Source organism: Mustela putorius, unplaced genomic scaffold (genome assembly GCF_011764305.1).
Source record: "Mustela putorius furo isolate JIRA1106 unplaced genomic scaffold, ASM1176430v1.1 tig00000127_pilon_pilon_pilon, whole genome shotgun sequence".
NCBI classification, from domain to species: Eukaryota; Metazoa; Chordata; class Mammalia; order Carnivora; family Mustelidae; genus Mustela; species Mustela putorius.
In genome coordinates, this window is record NW_025421288.1 from 2,603,812 (window position 1) to 2,624,426 (window position 20,615).

The following is a 20,615-nucleotide window of genomic DNA, read 5'->3' on the forward strand; positions in this document are numbered from 1 at the left end:
GAGTCCAAGTCTGGCTATTTCAACCTATCAAGCAGGTGAACTTCTCCAGGAAAATAAGTGCCTCCTCCCTAAGCTCTCCTTTGCAACGCCTACATACGATGACTGTCCATCTTTGTTTAGGATCCTGAGGAAGTGTGACTATTAATAGTATTCTGTTTCACTCTACAAAATAGCCTGATCTGTTATACTGTATGGTAATTTGTCCATACAATGCTTAGAATTACTTTAATATATACTATAGGAAGCCAATTAAATAAATGAATTTATTTTTACAACACTCTCTCTAATTCACACTATACTTTGTTCAGTATTTCTCACACTGACTTGTCATCTTTCCCCCCACTCAGGCAAACCTTTGAGACTTAACTGCATTAGACCATGGAAAATATTAACAACATCACTGAATTTGTTCTTTTGGGACTTTCCCAGAATAAGAAGATTAGACACTTGTGTTTTCTACTCTTCTTATTTTGTTACATAGGTATTTGGATGGGAAACTTGCTCATAATGATTTCAATCACATGCAGTCAGCTTATTGACCAACCCATGTATTTCTTCCTCAATAAACTTGCCCTCTCAGATCTGTGTTATACCTCCACGGTGACACCCAAGCTAGTTACCGACTTGCTGTCAGAAAGTAACGTGATTTCTTACACCAGCTGTATGACACAGCTTTTTGTCATGCACTTCTTTGGGGGGATTGAAGTCTTCATCCTCACAGGGATGGCCTATGACCGCTACGTAGCCATCTGCAAGCCCCTGCACTATGCCGCCATCATGAACAGGCAGAGATGCTATGCCATCGTCATTGCTAGCTGTACTGGGGCATTTCTGCATTCTTTTGTCCAATGTCTCCTTACCATCAGTTTACCTTTCTGTGGCCCCAATGAAATAGATCACTACTTTTGTGATGTGTACCCTTTGCTGAAACTGGCCTGCACAGATACCTATAGAGTTGGGATCCTCGTGGTTGCCAATTCAGGCATGATGGGTTTGGTGACATTTGTGGTCTTGGTGCTGTCTTACTTACTGATATTATACACCCTTAGGGCTTACCCTGCAGAGAGCCGCTCCAAAGCTCTTTCCACTTGCAGTTCCCATGTCACAGTTGTGATTCTGTTCTTTGTGCCCGTTCTCTTCATTTACATTCGACCGGCTACGACTTTCCCAGAAGACAAAGTGTTTGCTCTTTTCTACACCATCATTGCCCCCATGTTCAACCCTCTGATCTACACATTCAGAAACAAAGAGATAAAGACTACCTTGAGGAAAGTGTGGTGTCAGAACCTGTGTTTGAGTGGAGGGCAAATCATTATATAGCCTACTTAAATGATAGTTACTGTACTTGAAAAAGCATGAACTTTGCTGTAAGAAAAATAAGCATAGCAATTGGTGTCACTGCATTTATGTGATAATTTATCTTGAAGTATTTTTTCTTTATTTATTGATTAATAAGAAACATCTTATTCACATTTGTCCTTAGTAATCTGAGTTATCATTTTCTTGTTGAAGTTCTGTTACATTTTTCTTTGATACATTTTTTCCCTTTGGATTTTATCCTTAAGTTACTAAGTAGAGGTCCTCCTTTAATCTCCCTATGCTTCAGATTCTCGAATGACTCTTCATATGTACATAACTGCATTCGTGTTAATCATCCCAGGCATAGAGTGTCCTTGGTGCTTTCTTCCAGTAAGGAGCATCAGAAACTCAGATTCATGTTTTTCACTCAGTTCATGAGTTTCCATATTCACTGCAATAATTTAAAAAGCAAAAATTATTTAAATAAGGTCTTAGCATTAAAAAAATACTGTATGAAATAATGGCTTTATAAAAGTGAGAAAGGTTTTTCTAAAATAACTTACATAGTCATTTCAAAATCACAGCATTTCAAAAATTATAGAAATATTTGCTATAAAATAGTAATGAAAAAGTTGTATTGGTAATAAATAGGATATTTATATAATTCATTCTCCAAACCAAACCTTGTCTGAGTGTAAAATGAGATCCACTGACAATTGTGCTGACACAACAGACTTAAGATGATATGGTGTCTGAAGAGTAGGAAGTCTGGTTACTCTTAAATGTCTGAGAAGCATGGATGCCCTAGTAGAAAGGTTAGTGGCAATTAAATTACACGATCTCCATTTATTATACTTTTAGCCAATGCGATTGTAAAGAGAAAATGGAAGTGCCAGTGTTGAAACGACTTGCCCTAAAATATGTTTAAATTTATATTTTCCATTGCCATCAAAATAAAAACAATAAATTTCCAATTTCTAGAGAATGTCTATATATCTATACATCAGGATATCTATAGATGCCTGTAGAATTGAAAAAGTTTTTCAAATAGGTAAACTCAGTGACAGTGGGCTCGTTGGACATCATGAAATGAGTATGATGGAATAGAACAAGGTGTTATATTGCACAGGTTATAGGGGAAAATGAACCTAGACCCAATATGTGAAGGAATACGTAAATGGAGCAGCAAAAAAGGTCATGGCCCAGTGTGTAAAGAAAAGTTTTAAAGAAGTTCAAATAGAAAATATGATTGGAGGGACGCCTGGGTGGCTCAGTTGGTTAAGCAGCTGCCTTCGGCTCAGGTCATGATCCCAGCGTCCTGGGATCGAGTCCCACATCGAGCTCCTTGCTCAGCAGGGAGCCTGCTTCTCCCTCTGCCTCTGCCTGCCACTCTGTCTGCCTGTGCTCACTCTCTCTCCCTCTGATAAATAAATAAAATCTTAAAAAAGAAAAGAAAAGAAAAGAAAATATGATTGGAGAATTATGTTTATAAGGGGCATGTTTATAAATGTATTAAAAATTCAAGAGAATTGTTACTAGAGCAGCTGATAACCTAACTGAATCACTGAATCTTTAGTGTAATCATTATACAGCCTACATAATGATACTTGTCAGTTCACACCAATTCATTAAAGGTAACTCTTTTTTTTTTATGATTTTATTTATTTATTTGACAGAGAGAGAGAGATCACAAGTAGGCAGAGAGGCAGGCAGAGAGAGAGCAAGGGAAGCAGGCTCTCTGCTGAGCAGAGAGTCTGATTGTCAATTGCCGGGCTGGATCCCAGGACTCTGGGATCATGACCTGAGCGGAAGGCAGAGGCTTTAACCCACTGAGTCACCCAGGTGTCCCTAAAGGTAACTCTTGAAACAGTGAGAAAATTAACAAATACTTTATTTTTAAAACTTGATTTTGGGTTAAACTCTTAAATTTATTGTCTAATGAAAGGGTTTTGATTATATATAACTGGTATTGCAAAATAAACTAATAACAGAGATGATAATTAAGATTCAAATGATTTCTCCTAATGCTCAAAAAAATTATGATGTTGATAACAGCAGATAATTAAGCAGGTAGATGAAAAAAATCTTCCTACTTGAGGGATCCTGAAAAGGTAAATACACTTTCCTCCTCTTTTTCTCCCTCTGTACATTTCAGGTAATAGAAACTACCTCATAAGGTAATTTTAAAAATGAAAAGAAATGAAAAAGAAATTAAAGGAAGTGGGTATTGTTCTAGGAAAGGAAACTGCTCAGAATAAATTTTTATTTTTGTTATCATGCTTAGCATCTGTACATTAGTTTCTGTGAAACATTCAAATTAAAATTTTAACATAAATATTTCATTTTATACGTTGACATTTTTAGTTTAGAATGATAAGTGTAAAATTTTTGTGACATGTCAATTCATGCTTTTTTTTTTTAAAAGATTTTATTTATTTGACAGAGAGAGAGAGCACAAACAGGGAGAGTAGCAGACAGAGGAAGAAGCAGACTCCTTGCTGAGCAAGGAACCCCAATGTGGGACTCAATCCCAGGACTCTGGGATTGTGACCTGAACTGAAGGCAGATGCTTAACCTTCTGAGCCACCCAAGTGTCCCATTTTTTTTTTTAAAGATTTTATTTCATACATGTTTAAATAACTTTATAATAAAACATGATTTCAATCAATTCATGGTATTTGTGAGGATTTTTTCTTATTAAAAAAAAAGCAAACTCCGAAACTACACTTTTGAGTTAATGATCTAATTATCTGCTTTATTTTACAGATGAGTAAGCTGAAATTCCAAGGTTAATGTCTCTAAATATCAAACCAGAACCTAGAAGGGGAGTTAAGTAGTTCTGTAAAGAAAGATAATTTTTATATAAACTGATAACAAATGTCAAAGGTTTGTTGTTGTTGTTGTTGTTGTTGTTTGTTTGTTTTCGAGCTTTCCAGTAAGAAAGAAGTCTTTGAGCCTGGTGGTGGGTAATGAGGAGGGCACCTACTGCATGGAGCACTGGGCGTGATGCATAAACAATGAATCTTGGAACACTGGAAAAATAAAGTAAAATTTAAAAAAAAAAAAGATCAAAGATTTCACTCTTGATAGTAACACATATAAAAGAAAGAGTAGAAGATGGAGTGAGATGAGCTTTTCAGACTAGATACAACTGAGAAATGTCTGCTTTAAAACAAACAAACAAAAAAATCATCCAAACCCAGAGTAGGGTGAGTGAATCCAACTTCTCCAAAGATGTACTTCTTCCCATTAAACTCCACCAGAGAGCTGCTTCACGTCCCATTCCCTCTCCCCCTCCTCTCACGTACTCACTCTCTCATCTGTCTTTCTATTATCTGCCATCATCATCACTATCTACCCCAATAAATCTGTGCCATAGTTCATGTCAGGTATTATTTTCAGATTATTTTAAAATTGAAATTAGATAGTAAATAAAAATCCTTTACTTTGAAAAAATCCTTAATTTTGAAGGATTTATATTTTCTAACTTTCCACGGACGGGTAGCTGTGGTTTACTCCTTGATCATATATATTGAATGCCAAACCTGTTAAAGCAGCATGATTTCAGCCTACTCATCTTTGCTACCCATACACTTTTTTGAGATGTGTTGTCTGATTGGATCCAGAGTGGAATCCCTTCTTGGCTCTATGGAGCCAAAAATATATAGAAATAGAAAAATATGTGAAGAAGGATACTTATCAGGACAATGGTGGTGTCTAATGTCCAAGTGAGTCATTAAACCATGAAGGTGATTCCTTCATGAAGTTCTTGTTCTCAGGAATCAGAAACCGAGCTCTGTGATTTATAGATTCATTCAATAAATATTTACTTGAGCATCATATATGTGCTGTATACTTCTCTGGCTACTAGGGAATTAGCAGTGAAAAAACTATGACATAACCCCTACTTTCATGGAACTTAAAGCTTAGTGAAGGATGAAAACAAGTGAAGCCCACCAGCAAAGAAATATGAAGGAGGAACCCACTGATGGCAAGTTGATGCTTAAGGGTTGGCCTTTACATATTCTGTCTAATTGTTCCACCGACAAGGAATCAAAGAAAGGGAATGTGTGATAACATGACACCCATACACATTCAAAGAAGAATAGTCTTCAAATCATTGGATTCCCTTTCCGAAACCTTCCAGTGCACCAAACTTTCTTTATGGCATTTTTCATTTCTGTGTTTCTAAGTGTGTAGATAAGAGGATTGAGCATGGGGACAATGATTGTGTAGAAGAGTGTAAACACTTTATCTTCTGGTAAAGTTGTGGGGGGTCTAATGTAAACAAAGATGACAGGTGCAAAAAACAGGATCACAACCGTGATGTGCGAGCTGCAAGTGGAAAGTGCTTTGTGGCGGTTCTCGGCAGAATATGCTCTCACATTATATAATATCATAAAGTAGGAGGCCATCAAAACCACGAAGATCACCAGTCCCATCAGGCCTGAATTGGCAATGACTAAGAAACCGATTTTGTGTGTATCAGTGCAGGCCAGTTTCAACAAAGGGTATACATCACAAAAATAATGATCAATTTCATTGGGGCCACAGAACGGTAAAAAAATTGTAAGAAGAAACAATCCAAGGGAATGCAGAAAGCCCCCTGCACAGGATGCCCTGAGAATTGAGTTACACCTTTGCCTGCTCATGAGGATGGCATAATGGAGTGGCTTGCAGATGGCCACGTAGCGGTCATAGGCCATTCCTGTGATGATGAAGACCTCGACCCCTCCAAAGAAGTGTGTGGTAAACAGCTGTGTCATGCAGTTTTTATAGGAAATGACCTTCTTTCTCTGTCAGTAAGTCTGTCATGAGTTTGGGTGTCACAGTGGAGGTGTAGAGGAGGTCCGAGAGGGCAAGGTAATTAAGGAAGAAATACATGGGCTGATTAATTAACTGACTGCATGTGATGGAAGTCATAATAATCAAATTCCCCAACCAGATAGCCAGGTAACAGAGTAAGAAAAAGAGAAAGCAGAGAATTTGGACTTTCTTATTCTTAGAAAGTCCCAAGAGAATAAACTCAGTAACATTATTCCTATTTTCCATGATCTGATGTTCCAGAAAGGTATCTGAAATGACAAAAATAATGAAGGAAATCATTGATGAGAAAATGAAAATCTAATATTCAATGAACATGATCTAATGCATGTTTTAAGACCTTAGCCATTTTAAGATCCATTGAAATCATTCATTCATTTAATAAAATCCTTTCACATATCTAGTGCCAGTACCCTTCCAAGAACTTTGGACATAATGATGAATTAAAAAAGTCCTAGCTTTTGTGTAATTTAAATTCTTGTGTGAGAAAGAAGGAAATTATGTTCATTAAGAGGAAGAAAAGAGATATTTTATAATGTTAAGTATTTGTTCAAATACTAAGTTCAAAGTGTACATATTGGTGCAAATAATGTTAATTATTAATTGAATTATTGTTAAGGAAACATAATATGCCATCTTAGGGTATAAACTGGAAGTAACCATAGAATTACCTGAACATGGGGTGCCTGGTGGCTCAGTGGGTTAAAGCCTCCATCTTCGGCTCAGGTCATGGTCCCAGGGTCCTGGGATCAAGCCCCCCATCTGGCTTTCTGCTCGGCAGGGAGCCTGTTTCCCTCTCTCTCTCTCTCTCTCTCTCTCTGCCTGCCTTTCTGCCTACTTATGATCTCTGTCAAATAAATAAATAAACTCTTAAAAAAAAAAAAAAGAATTACCTGAACAGATGTTTTCTAATGAGATCACAAAAATGGTGGAGGTCATGTGAGTAATTTATATAATGCTTGGCATTAGTCAATCTTAAATAAGTATTATCTAAAGAAAAAATAGAAAGTAAAGTGCATGTTATAGACTTGGAGGAGTAACACAATATTATAAATAACGATTAATCAGGTAATTCATGATAGAACCAAAGAAGAAATTATTTTTCTACATTGACTCGTAATATTCTTGGATGTAAAAGAGGAAATAATTACAGAAATTACTCCATGAAATTTTAGTATTCCTTAAGAGTTATCTGTAGAATAATGAATCTACAGTTCAGCTTTTCCCATTTCTGTCTCTTAAAGGGTTATAGGAGAATCAATGTTAGTTTTAAAATTTTATTCTTGATTCAATTTTTAAAGGAATTAAAACATATATAAATCATCGATGCTTTCTGCTTTTATATAAAACTGGATGTATTCCACTACCAGTAAAATTAAACTTACTGTTAAGTAAGAGACGTGTAGGTGACAAATATTATTTATTTATTTTTTTACTTTAGAATTATCAGTTAAAAGTCAGTGTTGCTTTTTTATAAGTATATATCCAAAGTGAAAAAGTTCTTCAGTTTATATTTAGTTACGCTATGTCCAAGAGAAATTAATTTAAATGCTTAAGTAAATTGTTAACAATGGCTATTTCATGACAATTACACTATGGAGATTTAAATTTTCCAATTTGCACTCTTTTTTTTATTTGCCCAGACTTTTTTTTTTCTTTATATTCAACTAGCCAACATAGAAGTTACCACGAACTTCTATTCATTTTTAGAGAAGGTATATTTTATAAATAAACATTTATTTTACATTAGTAATGCATATGATTTAAATTCATTTGGAGGTATCTTTGTAAATATGACTATCCATTTATCCTTTAAATGTAGTTTACTATATTGAAGAATTATGTCCACCAGAGTCCGGAAGCCCATTTAGGTTTTTGTAGGAAACTAACCTCAGAAGATCACACTAAAAATTATCCTCAAGTGAGAATTTATTGAGAAACAAAAATGCATTGATTCTATTGATTCTTATCAGGTTTCTTTTAGATGAATGATTGAGAAACCCATGAATTCTGTTCAAATTTGCTAAACAAAAGGAATGTTTCAATTTCTATGTCAATAATTTCAAAGATCTCGCAATGTCAGACAAACACTAAAGGCTCAGATTATTTTGGAATGCCTGATTGGCTCTACTGATTTGAGTGTCTGCCTTCGGCTCAGGTCATCGCAGGGTCCTGGAACCGAGTGCCACCTTGGCACTCTATTGCCAAGCTGGGAGCCTGCTTCTCCCTCTGCCATGCCCCTGCTTGTGCTTTCTCACTCTCTCTCTCTGACATATAAAGAAAATCTTTTAAAAAAAATTCCAAAGTATCACAGTATTTTGAATATTGTTGTCACAAGAATGTGACTGAGGACAGGATGGAGAAATGATATGAAGATCAAGAAAATTTTTTTTAATAATTCCTTTTTTTTTAAAGATGCATTTATTTATTTATTTGACAGAAAGAGAGAAATCACAAGTACACAGAAAGGCAGGCAGAGAGAGTGGGGTAAGCAGGCTCACCACTGAGCAGAGAGCCCGATGCTGGGCTGGATCCCAGGACCCTGAGATCATGACCTGAGCCAAAGTCAGAGATTTAACCCACTGAGCAACCCAGGTGCCCCCATAATTCCTTTTTTATAATTACCTATTATTTCAAAAAAATTAATTTTTCAGAAAAATTATCTCCAGGCCATTTTATCAGGTGATCAATTATGGTTGCCTAAATTGGAATTATCATACAAAAGAGTGGACTCCTTTAATTTCAAAATAGAGCCCTCGAACAAAATACAACAAAATAAAAAGCTTGCTTTGTTTCATTTTCTCCCTTACCTTCTTAGAGAATCCATCTGCATAGGTGGCATGATTCTAGAAAATAATTTAATTTCCTTGTATTGTGTCAAGTGGAAGGAGTTCTACTGCATTCGTGGTAATTGTGTGGTAAATAAATGTGCTAAAGCAATAGATACTTTTTTGAATATATGAGTGATGAATCAGTAAATTCTACTCCTAAAACCAATATTACGCTATGTGTTAACTAACGAAAATTTGTTTTTTTTTTAACTTACTTTTTGCTGCTTATATTTTTTATTTAAATTCAATAAGCCAACATATACTACATCATTAGTTTCAGATGTAGGATTCAATAATTCATCAGTTATAGCAGTAGATCTTAATTGCTGAGTCCCTTAGATTTTGGGCTTTCATCTATACAATAAAGGATTGGAGGAGATGATCTCTGAAGATCTCTTCCCGCATTTTGACTCTGTGAGTCCTGATTCTGCATTAGTTTGAGGAAAACAACTGTCTGCCTCCCTCATGCTTTCCAAGCTCCTTTGGATGCATTGAAACTATAGAAAATGTAGTGTTGGCAAGTTTCTTATCATATCTATGCTTCAATTTCCTTCTCTGTAAAATTGAAGTAACGAATACATCCATATAGAGTCATGTTTGAAATAATGAAGTTCATACACGTGAAATTTCTTAGAACAGTATCTGGAAAGTATTACACATTCAACAACTGTTAACCACCTTCAACAATTACAAAATGCAACTTCAAAGCCCTAGAGAAAATGTAAGTAGATCAGATCAGAAATTGTACCTTAACCATCCCTTTCTTCACAATATTGGAAATAATAGAAACCTTGGAGATTGAACCTAGTTCTGAAAATAGCCCTGATACTTAAATGCAAGATTTTTACGTCCTTGAACAAGTCCTTCCTCCTTCTGTAAAGTGAGCATTGCCATGGCTCACCTACAGAATTACTGTGAAACTCAAATAAAATAATGCATATGAAGCTCAATGTCCAAAAACCTACTAGTTGGTCCCTTTTCCTCATTGGAATGTCCTATGGTGTTATAAATGCAGGAGGTACTCAAGATATTCAAGTGGTAGGAGAACCTAGTAATTAAGAAGTTAGTCTCTGTAAAATAAGATAGGAACTTGGCTCCAAAATTCATGGAAAAATCTTGGGAAAAATATATAACCTCATTTTCATTTATAAAATGAATAATATAACTCTGAGGTCTATTATAAGGATTTGGTGACTTCATTTACATAAAAGCTAAGTACAGAACATGTTATATAAAAATTAGATACTCAATAAATATTTTTAGGGCACCTGGGTGGCTCAGTGGGTTAATCCTCTGCCTTCGGCTCAGGTTATGGTCTCAGGGTCCTGAGATCGAGGCCTACATGGGGCTCTCTGCTCAGCAGGGAGACTGTGTCCCCCTCTTTCTCTTGCCTGCCTCTCTGCCTACTTGTGATCTCTCTCTCTCTCTCTCTCTGTGTGACAAATAAATAAATAAAATATTAAAAAAATAAAAAAATAAATATTCGAGCATTAATATTATACATTTTGCCATACCAGTGGACATAAATATAAATTAAGAATAATATGTCATATCATTATTCTTCTTAAAAATTTTGAATAGCTTATTAAAAACACATAATATTTCAACATGAGTAAACTCAGGTAGGTAGGTGAGACTGCATAGTTTCCCTGCCATGAACAATCTGTTCTTTCTTACCGGAGGGCTGGGTCTCTCACATCAGGATTTACATTCTCTCATTTAAGCAAAATATTTCACTCCTTGTCAGCTTTCAGCCCAAAAAACTGAAGGTCAATGTGCTGCTTAAGACAGTCATTTAATGATTTCCTTTTCTTTCCTTTGGATTCATTGACCCTCTCTACATTACTTGGATGTTCATATCCCTCTTTCACCTAAAAAATAGTTCTCTATATTGAACCTAGAAAGAAAGAAACATACCCCATAGATAGAGTTGAGTAGATACATTTGAGTAGGTTGACTGAAAATTTTTCCATATAGTTTGTTTCTTCAGTCTTAGGATCATACTGGTCTTTGCTGTTCAATCATTTTATGTTCACCTCCTTCAGTAAACTGTCCAGTGACCTGCTGAGCCAGTAAGTCCTGCATATTCAACTCTCTTTGATCATGGAATATGGATGGCTAATGCTATGGCTACATTTATGACATTCTAAATAAGACAAACACATAAATCTACTAAAATTTTGATAGCACTTCAGAAAATGGTACTGATGACTCAAACACCCAACACAAAAATCTGAGGTCCACCGTAGCTACAGTTTGTTATAGATGGAAGAAAAGCAGAAGCTTTTCCATCCAAAGGTCTCTTAAAAACATTATGTAACAATCATAATCAGAAAGATTCAAGTATTCTTCTGAAGTGAAATAGCTGGTATATTTATGAACTAGATTTAACTTACCAGCTGCTGAACTCAGCAAACAGATTTCTTGTAAGTTGAGGCTTCACACATAAGATGAAGTCAGAATAAAATAAAAATTAGCATTGCTGTACAATAATAAATAGCAATTTGTATAAAGTCTTATGAAGGAACTGTGATATACCATTAATGGAGATATATTTGGTACTGAACCAAATTTGAGATTTTTAGCATATTATTTTTCCATTTCAAAAAAAGAATTGTCTCTCTGACATTCATTTCTCTTGAAAAATTATATATAGTTTTGTATTTATATATATATATATATTTTGATGTTTATATATATTGATGTATTTTTATATATATTGTATATACATACTTCCTGATATCAAATTGGTATTTAGAGCAAATTCTGAGAAAACCTGTTATATAGAATAGTTCTCATATCTTTGAGGGTTTAGAAATTTCCCATCAGTATACTTTTTGCCACAGATATGAGCTATCACTTAAATTTCTCCATAACAGCAATGCCAAAGTCCATAATTATATTTCCCTAATGCATCAGTATGTAAAGCACTGAGATTCGGCATGGGAGAGAGGACCATAAGAAAACACTGTGCGTAATGTTCATACAGAAAAATATTGCAATAAATAAAACAGTGTCAATTCCTTCCTTTAAAAAATTATTTACTTTCACCTTCTTCTGAAAAGGGTCAGTAGCGGTGCCTGGGTGGTGCAGTCTGTTGAGCCTCCACTGGTTCTCAGTTTCTGCTAAGGTTGTGGTCTCAGGGTCATGGGATTGACCCCTGTGGGGCTTCCTGATCTGTGTGGAGTCTGCTTGGGACTCTGTCTTCCTCTGCTCCTCCCCTACTCTCCATCTCTCTTTCTCTCAAATAGATAAATAAATGTTTGAAGATTTAATTAATTTATTTGAAAGAAAGAGAGAGAACATGAGAGAGTGAGATCGTGAGCAGGGGGAGAGGTGGAGGGAGAAGCCAACTCCCCACTGAGTAGGGAGCCTGAGGCAGAATCATCCCAGGACCCTGGGATCAAAACCAGGGCTTAACCAACAGAGCCACCCAGGCACCCAATTAATAAATCTTTAAAAAGATAAAACAAAAATTGTCAACTGGAAAAATTTAGTGGAGAAAATGCATATGGTGGTGAAAAGACAGTCTTTGCCTTCAGTGAGGCTAGAGACTAAAGGAGAGCCATATAATAAACAAAAAAAAAATCAAATGATTATAAACAGCATATTCAAAAACGAAGAACAGGGTGCTGTTAGTATTTTTTCTTTTAATTTATGGAAACTTTATTAAATAGTAAATCTCTGACTGTTTTATATTATACAGATAATGCTACTTGCTTATCTCTTGAATTAATGTTTAAGTAATTCTACAAGACACTTGTATTTTCTCACCATTTTTATACTTAAAAAATCTTGTCTTTAGATTCATTCTAAAACTGCAATTACATGATTTAAGGAACTTTTAAAAAGTATACTTTGTCTTTATTTTCTGCCTGAAATCTTGTTAGATCTTTTTACTTATTATTGAAATTGATTTAAATAGCAAATGTCTATGAATGCATCCATTTTTACAGTTTTTTTTTTCCAAATTTCAGCAATATTTCAAGACATTTGCATGCTCAGATTTTTAATTTTCAGGTATTATTCCTCATATCAACTTAAGTTATCTTTAGTGGAAATGTCCTTTGTTTTCTGAATGTAATAACTCAAAGACTTGTAATTCTTACAGTATATCTCAATTTCTTTATTAGAAATATTAATTATTATGTACCCTACCTAGGCAATAAGTGTGTTGGGAGGTGTGGGGGCCTCTAAACCCAGAATGTCTGGTTTCAAGCACCAACTCTTCTACTGTTTCTGGGAGACTTTCTTATGGCCTAAAGTAATAAAGGTATTTTAATTATAGTAAAGTATTTTAAAACTTTTCAATATTGAAGTTCTCTTACAAGTAACTTACCTTGACCATTTTGTTCTATTTTCATCTTTTTAATTTTTTTTATTATGTTAGTCACAACACATAATTAGTTTAGTTTCATTTTGTTTTGTTTTGTTTCATCATTAGTTTTTGATGTCGTTTCTATGATTTATTGTTTGTGTATAACTCCCCGTGCTCTCTGCCAATATCTACTTTCTTCATTGAACTCGTTACTCCCTACTCTCCTCTGGGTCTACTTTTGCTCACTAAATTAAGTTTTGTCAATTCTAGCTCACTGTATTCTGAATACAAAACAATGGGGAAAGCTTTGAATTCTAACACCTTATCCTTTACGAAAGAGAAATGAGTACAATCTGTTCATTTTTAAGTAACATTTGTTTTCACTTTTCCTCTTTTTCTGTTTTCAAAATAGTGTTGGAGAGGTTTGATTCAGAGCCTGGTAAATTTACACAATTATATTATTCCAGACCCCATTAACTCAGTTCCTGGACCATAGCATTAAATTCTCCCTTCTCTTCAGTTTATCTCAGTGCCCTAAGGATCAGGTGTTGTAGTGTTAAAACTCCTTCATTGTTTCCCAACTTAGTTTGTGGTCTCTTCCCTTCAGGCTGAAAATTTCCTGGTGAGATTTTTACATATGTTTATATGCTCCAGAAGTCAATAATGTATCTTATAAAATTACAATATTGTGCTTTCAGGCTAGAAACAAGTTTATCTCTATGTGAGTTTTTTTAAATCAGCCAATGGCTGCTATGATTTGGTGAAGCATCCTCTGAACAGAGAATGAAAGATAAATTTTTTGCTATTAATTTAGTGAGAAAGACACGAATATTCTGTGAGATAGCTTTATTCATCTATAAAATGGGGTAGATTGTAATTCTATGAAATGGAAAAAAAATGGTAAAAATATCTAGAATTAATAAGAACATTGGTAACATAGATCTAAGACATGTATACACTAAATAAATAGATTGTATTTAACCTATGGATATACATAGAAAAGGAAATAAGAGGTTCTATTTACAATAGCAAAAAAACAATAAGTTATTTACAAATACATTTTACTAAGAGAAGCTGTGGATGAATAGGAAGAAAATCATATAACCTTAATTAAAGCCATAAAATAAACACTGACAGAATCAGATCTCAAAGATTTGGATCAGGAGCAAAAAACAGCAATTTCTTGAATTAACATACAAATGTAGTTTTTTTTTTTTTTTTTTTTTTATGAAGATTCTATTCATTTGTTTGAGAGAGAGCGCAAGAATGGAGATAGGTACAGAGGGAGAGAGAAACAGACTCAACGCTGAGCAGGGAGCCAAACATGGGGCTCCATTCCTGGACCCTGAGATCATGACTTGAGTTGAAGGCAGATGCTTAACCGACTGAGTCACCCAGGTGTCCCTGTTTTATTTTACATGAAAGAAAGTTCATTTTGTTAAAGAATAAATTCTATTATTTATTATTTATTTTTTATTTTTTACTATGTTATATTAGTCACCATACAGTACTAAATTTGTTTTTGATGTAGTGTTCCATGATTCATTGTTTGCATTTAACACTCAGTGGTCATTACTACATGCCCTCCTTAATACCCATCACCAGGCTAACCCATTCTTCCACCTCCCTTCCCCTCAGAAACCCTCAGTTTGTTTCCTGGAGTCCATGGTCTCTCATGGTTCATCACCTCCTCTGACTCACTCCCCACCCCCGCCTGCCAACCCACTTCATTTTTTAGTTCCTTCTCCCAATATCCTCCATGCTATTCATTATGTTTCACATATAAGTGAAACCATATGATAAAGAATAAATTTTAAAAGACAATATAATCATCATTTTTATACAAATAATGAACAAACACCTCAAAGGTTTCATCAAGTTCAGTACTGAACGCAGAAACCAGTAAGATGTTATCACTGGTTTAAACAACAACAATGTGTTCCACACGTTTAAAGTCTGGGAAAGAATGCTGAGATGAATTTACAAGTGGATGCAAAGCTAGCAAAATACCCACAAGACTCCAATCAATTGCATTTCATTGGACATAATTTGCATTTCTAGGGACAGGCATTATTGGCATTACTATTATTTTCTGTGAGGTAATTTCTATCTCTATAGCACTGTAAAATATCCTAGTCAGAGGCAATGAAAGGTAGATAATCTGAATGGAAGAACTACAAAGAACATCCACTAAATTTCAAAGAATGTCAGCATTTTTCCCTACAGTTTTATGCGGATATCAATGATCCTATTAGAGATCCTATTAGAGGAAGAATAATTGCTCTTGCAGAGAACGGCAGGAGAACCAATGAAGTGATGAGAAAGACATGGTCTTGAGAAGGTGAGAAAATTTATTTTTCAAAACTACTAGTCTGACTAGCCTGGAAGAGCTTCTGAAACAATATCAAAGTTCATGGTTTTGCTGGTCTTCTTGCCAGAGATTCTGCTTACTTTTTTTTTAAAGATTTGATTTACTTATTTGACAGAGAGATCACAAGTAGGCAGAAAGAGAGGGAGAAGCAGGCTCCCCGCTGAACAGAGAGCCCGATGTGGGGCTCAATCCCAGGACCCTGAGATCATGACCTGAGCCAAAGGCAGAGGCTTAACCCACTGAACTGAGCCACCCAGGCACCCCAGAGATTCTCCTTATTATACCAGAAAGTGATTTTTCACATTTCAGCTCTGCTGCTGTTCTCTGACACACACCTGTTCAAGTCCTTCTGATGTAGTTTTGAACATATGTGATATCTGAAGCCAATGGCCAGAAAATAATTCTTGAGATGCCTTTTGTTCCAAAAAAAGTTGGTTTTATTAAAGCATAAGAACAGGACCCAGGAGCAGAAAGAGCTGCCCTGGGGTTATGAGGAGGGGCTCATTATATACTTTCAAGTTGGGGAGGGGTTAAGGATAGCATAAGCCCTCTGGGTATTTTGGAAACAAGGTTTTCTGGATGCTGAGGGGCTGGCTATTGTTAGGAAAGGTCATTTGTTACTGTTCAGTAAAACCTCAGTCAGGAGACTCTTCAGATCTTTATCAGTGGGTCACATGCTCTGAGGATGATTACCAACATATACCTTGGTGGGTAGAGATAAAGGAAGTTTCCAAAGGAATTCTTTCATGCTAAGGTAGACTTACAGGGTCCTATGGTTGGGTTAAGATTGCCTTTTGTACTTAGCAAGGTAATTAGCATAAAAGCAGCTGAGTTCCTCAAGGAATTTCACTCTGCATATTTCAAGGACTTGTCTGTCAATGGGCTGTAGGTAGTAAGGAAGTTTAACCATTTTTCTTCTGCCTTTGTATCCCACATCACTTCGTAGGAGCTCTGGTATAGCTGTCAAGAATTAGATGAAGAACAACGAAGAAAGTATGTCGGTTATTTTCCAAGAATTTTTAGCTTGTGATGTTTTCACTTCCATTCGTTGGGTTTATTTTATTTTATTTTATTTTATTTTATTTTTTTAAAGATTTACTTATTTATTTATTTGACAGACAGATCCCAAGTAGGCAGAGGCAGGCAGAGAGAGAGAGAGGAGGAAGCAGGCCCCCTTCTGAGCAGAGAGCCCGATGTGGGGCTCGATCCCAGGACCCCGGGATCACTACCTGAGCTGAAGGCAGAGGCTTTAACCCACTGAGCCACCCAGGCGCCCCCATTCGTTGGGTATTTTAAACTGAGTCACAGCAATCTGCTATTTTTCTGATGTTCTCCACCCATTTTAGGAAAACCTCAACAATAAATAGTAACCCATCACAGCCTGAAACAAATACTTTTGCAAGCGTTTCATATCTGAAAGATTTTCCAAACAACTTTTGATTTTCTCCTCTATTCTAATTAATTATCCAGTGGACTGATCTTAATCCTAGCCCTTTCTGATTTGGTGCAAATTTTAATTTTCTTCAGGGTGAATTTCAACTACCTCTAAAACTAAAGCCAAAACCAAACAAACAAAAACCAAACCTGCCTTTAACTTTTACAGTGCTAAAAAGCATTCTGAGAGCTGCTGAGAAAATGTAAGTTCTGAGAAAAATGTAAGTTCACCAGTAACAAGAATGTGACATTAACATGTGAAAGTTCCTCAATTTTTCCCATCCTTACACCACACATCTGCAGAGAAAGTTGCTAGAGTTAAACAGAGAGGTGCAGTTAGTTTATATATGATGGAGCTAGGAGGAACACGTGCCTTAAAAAAAAGAAAAAGTTTTGATATGGGGCTTGGGATGAACTGCTGGTGTTGGGCATGTGAGATGTGCCAGAATGCCACTGGCTACAAAATGATCAGAATAGAAAGAGACTTTTTGAGAAATAGTGTTGTGGCCCTTGAATTAGACATGTTAGGATAGATGCAAATAAAAAGTTCAGGTTTTTTTTTTTGTTTATTTTTGTTTGTTTGTTTTTTAGGAATGTTTAGTGACTAGAATTGGCTTCATTGAATGCAGCCATATCCAAAAATGAGCTATGTAGACTTGTAGGGTTAATATGGGGGGCACTCAGCCTTGGACAGTCTGCTGATAAATATCTAAGTTAGTTTCACAAAGGATCATTGGGTCAGAGAGGATATAAATAGGAAAACTAGAGAAGAAAGCACAGCAGAGAGGAGCCTTGGTAAATCTGGGAAATTCTAATCTTATGGTCATATTTGGCAATACATACCTTGCTACACACAAGACACAGAGGCACGCATTATGCATTTTAAAAGTTTCAGAGTAGAGAAATCACGTATTCAACAAACTCGGTGGCGAAAGTCAGGGATGCCTTTCAATTTATGTCCTTACTCCCCGTGACCCGGCTCCAAAGTCTCCTTATGGCATTCTTCATCTCCATGTTTCTTAGTGTGTATATGAGAGGGTTGAGCATGGGCGCAATGACAGTATAGAAAAGCGCAAACACTTTGTCTTCTGGTAAGGTAGTTGCTGGTCGAATATAAATAAAGAGTAAAGGAGCAAAAAAGAGAACCACCACAGTGATGTGGGAACTGCAGGTGGAAAGAGCTTTGTGACGATTCTCTGCAGAGTAGGACCGGACAGTATATAGGATCACAGCATACGATACCAGCAGCACCACAAAAGTCACCAGACCCATCAGTCCCGAATTGGCCACGACTAGGAGACCGATCCTGCTTGTATCCGTGCAGGCCAGCTTCAGCAAAGGATACACATCGCAGAAGAAGTGATCTATTTCATTGGGGCCACAGTAGGGTAAAACGATGGCGAGGAGAAACTGCCCAAAGGAATGTAGGAATCCTCCAAAACAGGAAGCTGCAATCATGGCATCGCACTTCCACCTGCTCATGATCAGGGTGTAGTGCAAGGGCTTGCAGATGGCCACGTAGCGGTCATAGGCCATCCCCGTGAGGATGAAGACCTCAATACCCCCAAAGAAGTGCATGGTGAAGAGCTGTGTCATGCACCCATTGTAGGAAATGACCTTCTCTTCTGCCAGCAAGTCAATGATTAACTTGGGGGTCACAGTGGAAGTGTAGCAAAGGTCTGCCAGGGATAGGAAACTCAGGAAGAAATACATTGGGTGGTTAATAAGGTGACTGCAGGCGATAGAAATCATGACAAGCAGGTTTCCGGTCAAAATTGCAATGTAACAAAGTAAGAACAGTAAAAAGCAGAGAACTTCTATTTCCTTTTTCTGTGAAAGTCCTAAAAGAATAAATTCTGTGATGTTATTCCTATTTTCCATGATCCAGACCGGTTTGTAGCCCCCTGAAATTAGATAAATTATGAATGCTTATGATATATATTTAAATATGAAGAGACATATCACTCTTTGGTAAGGAGCAGATTGTAATGGAAAGCATTCAAAGGTTGAAGATAATAGAAATCTAAATTTTATCAATGAAGGCTTTTTGGAGGTCTTTTTGTCCCTTTCTTGAAAATATTAATTAGTGATAAACATCTTAGGTGCCCAAGGTGAAGACTAACATTGCAAACTATGCTGTATTATGTAATAATTCTTAAGATGTACTATAAAACGTCACCAGATATTATGTCTCAGTAAAATTACAAAAATGGTATTTTTAAAGAAAGAAAAAATATCTTTGCTGTTCTCATTATTACTGAGAAAATAGACACACAAATGAAACATTGAGGAAAAAACACACAAAAATGCAAATTTAATTAGTATAGTCGGTAAATAATATAATATGGGAGAAATTTCCTGCCTTATGTTCCATGTGGAAAGGGAATAAATAGAAAAACCAACCAATATATTCAGAACTGTGAGGTATTTATATATGGGTATAATCAGTTATATTTCTTTTGTGTTTACTTTGAAAATATACCTAATTTTACTTTGAAAATATACCTAATACAAATGAAGGATTGATTATTTTTCATAGTCAATAAATGGATAACAAGAGAAGTATGAATATCTCTATTTTTCAAAACACTATCATCTCAAATGCCTTTGACATTAATCAAGGAATTTGAGGATAATGGTAGTAGGTATAGTTTGGATTTTAGAGTCTCCTTGTAGTGCCCTACTCACTTGCACAAACTGACTTCTTTTTAATTGTTTTACATAAATTGTTTACTTCTTCCTAACCACCCATCTTGAAAGTGTGTGCTCCCTCGACTTGGCACACTGCCAGTCTTAACATCTCTTTCTTCCTTTCTTCTTTCACTCCCATTGAATTTACTTCCCTCTCACTAATAATGTACAACCAGTTCTATTGATGTCTCTTTGGTAACAACTTTTAACTCTCAGGACAGAGAATTACCTTTCTACTGGTAGACTTTCAAATGCCATTGAGAGACTAAGGAAGAATTTTTGAGAAATAAGCTTTCAGCTTCCCACTAAATTACACCATCGATTCTCTGCTTTAGCTTTATAGAACATTGAAACTTCGTATTTAAAACATTTTGTGTTAATTATTCATATTTTCAACACCAATATATTTGCAATTGATTTTCAAAACTATAACACTTCCCTTCCCTTTTGCCTATTCAAATTTATGTACATATATTCCTAAAGTAGGGTTTTGAAAAGAAAAACATATAAATCTATCCAGTGTGTAAGAGTTAACATCGATTGCCACAAACTGATATTTTGGTATCTGAAGAAGGAGTATTGATAGTGGTCAAATAAACCATCTCATTCAATTAACAAGTACATTTTGGGCTTTTAAAAATATTCCCGATAACTTAAAAGAATTCAGTGCTCTAGTATAACTTCTTTCAAAAATTCTATTCTTGTGATTTAGAGAAAGGAAGTGCAAGTTAAAATTTTAATTACAGTCTAGTCTTTACTTCATGATTAATTTGTTATATGAGCTGATCATATAGCAAGTTTCCCTCGATATTTTTTCTCTTAATGACAGTCTAAAATTCTGCTAGAT

The 20,615-nt window shown here is 35.6% G+C and overlaps 2 protein-coding genes and 1 pseudogene across 2 annotated transcripts; 1 reads left to right on the forward strand and 2 right to left on the reverse strand.

The window, feature by feature from the left end:
- The first annotated feature begins 378 nt into the window (after positions 1-378).
- Positions 379-1,320, forward strand: LOC101672916 (olfactory receptor 4P4-like). Its single transcript, XM_004782260.1, has one exon. The coding sequence runs from the start codon at positions 379-381 to the stop codon at positions 1,318-1,320; it is 942 nt and encodes a 313-aa protein (XP_004782317.1).
- Positions 1,321-5,411: 4,091 nt separating this feature from the next.
- On the reverse strand, positions 5,412-6,351 carry LOC101672632 (annotated as a pseudogene).
- Positions 6,352-18,025: 11,674 nt separating this feature from the next.
- Positions 18,026-18,958, reverse strand: LOC101672352 (olfactory receptor 4P4-like). Its single transcript, XM_004782258.2, has one exon. The coding sequence runs from the start codon at positions 18,956-18,958 to the stop codon at positions 18,026-18,028; it is 933 nt and encodes a 310-aa protein (XP_004782315.1).
- Positions 18,959-20,615: the final 1,657 nt, after the last annotated feature.

Excerpts from the sequence above, each read along its gene's own strand:
- LOC101672916 (XM_004782260.1), top strand. The coding sequence starts at position 379 with ATGGAAAATATTAACAACATCACTGAATTTGTTCTTTTGGGACTTTCC.
- LOC101672352 (XM_004782258.2), bottom strand. The coding sequence starts at position 18,958 with ATGGAAAATAGGAATAACATCACAGAATTTATTCTTTTAGGACTTTCA.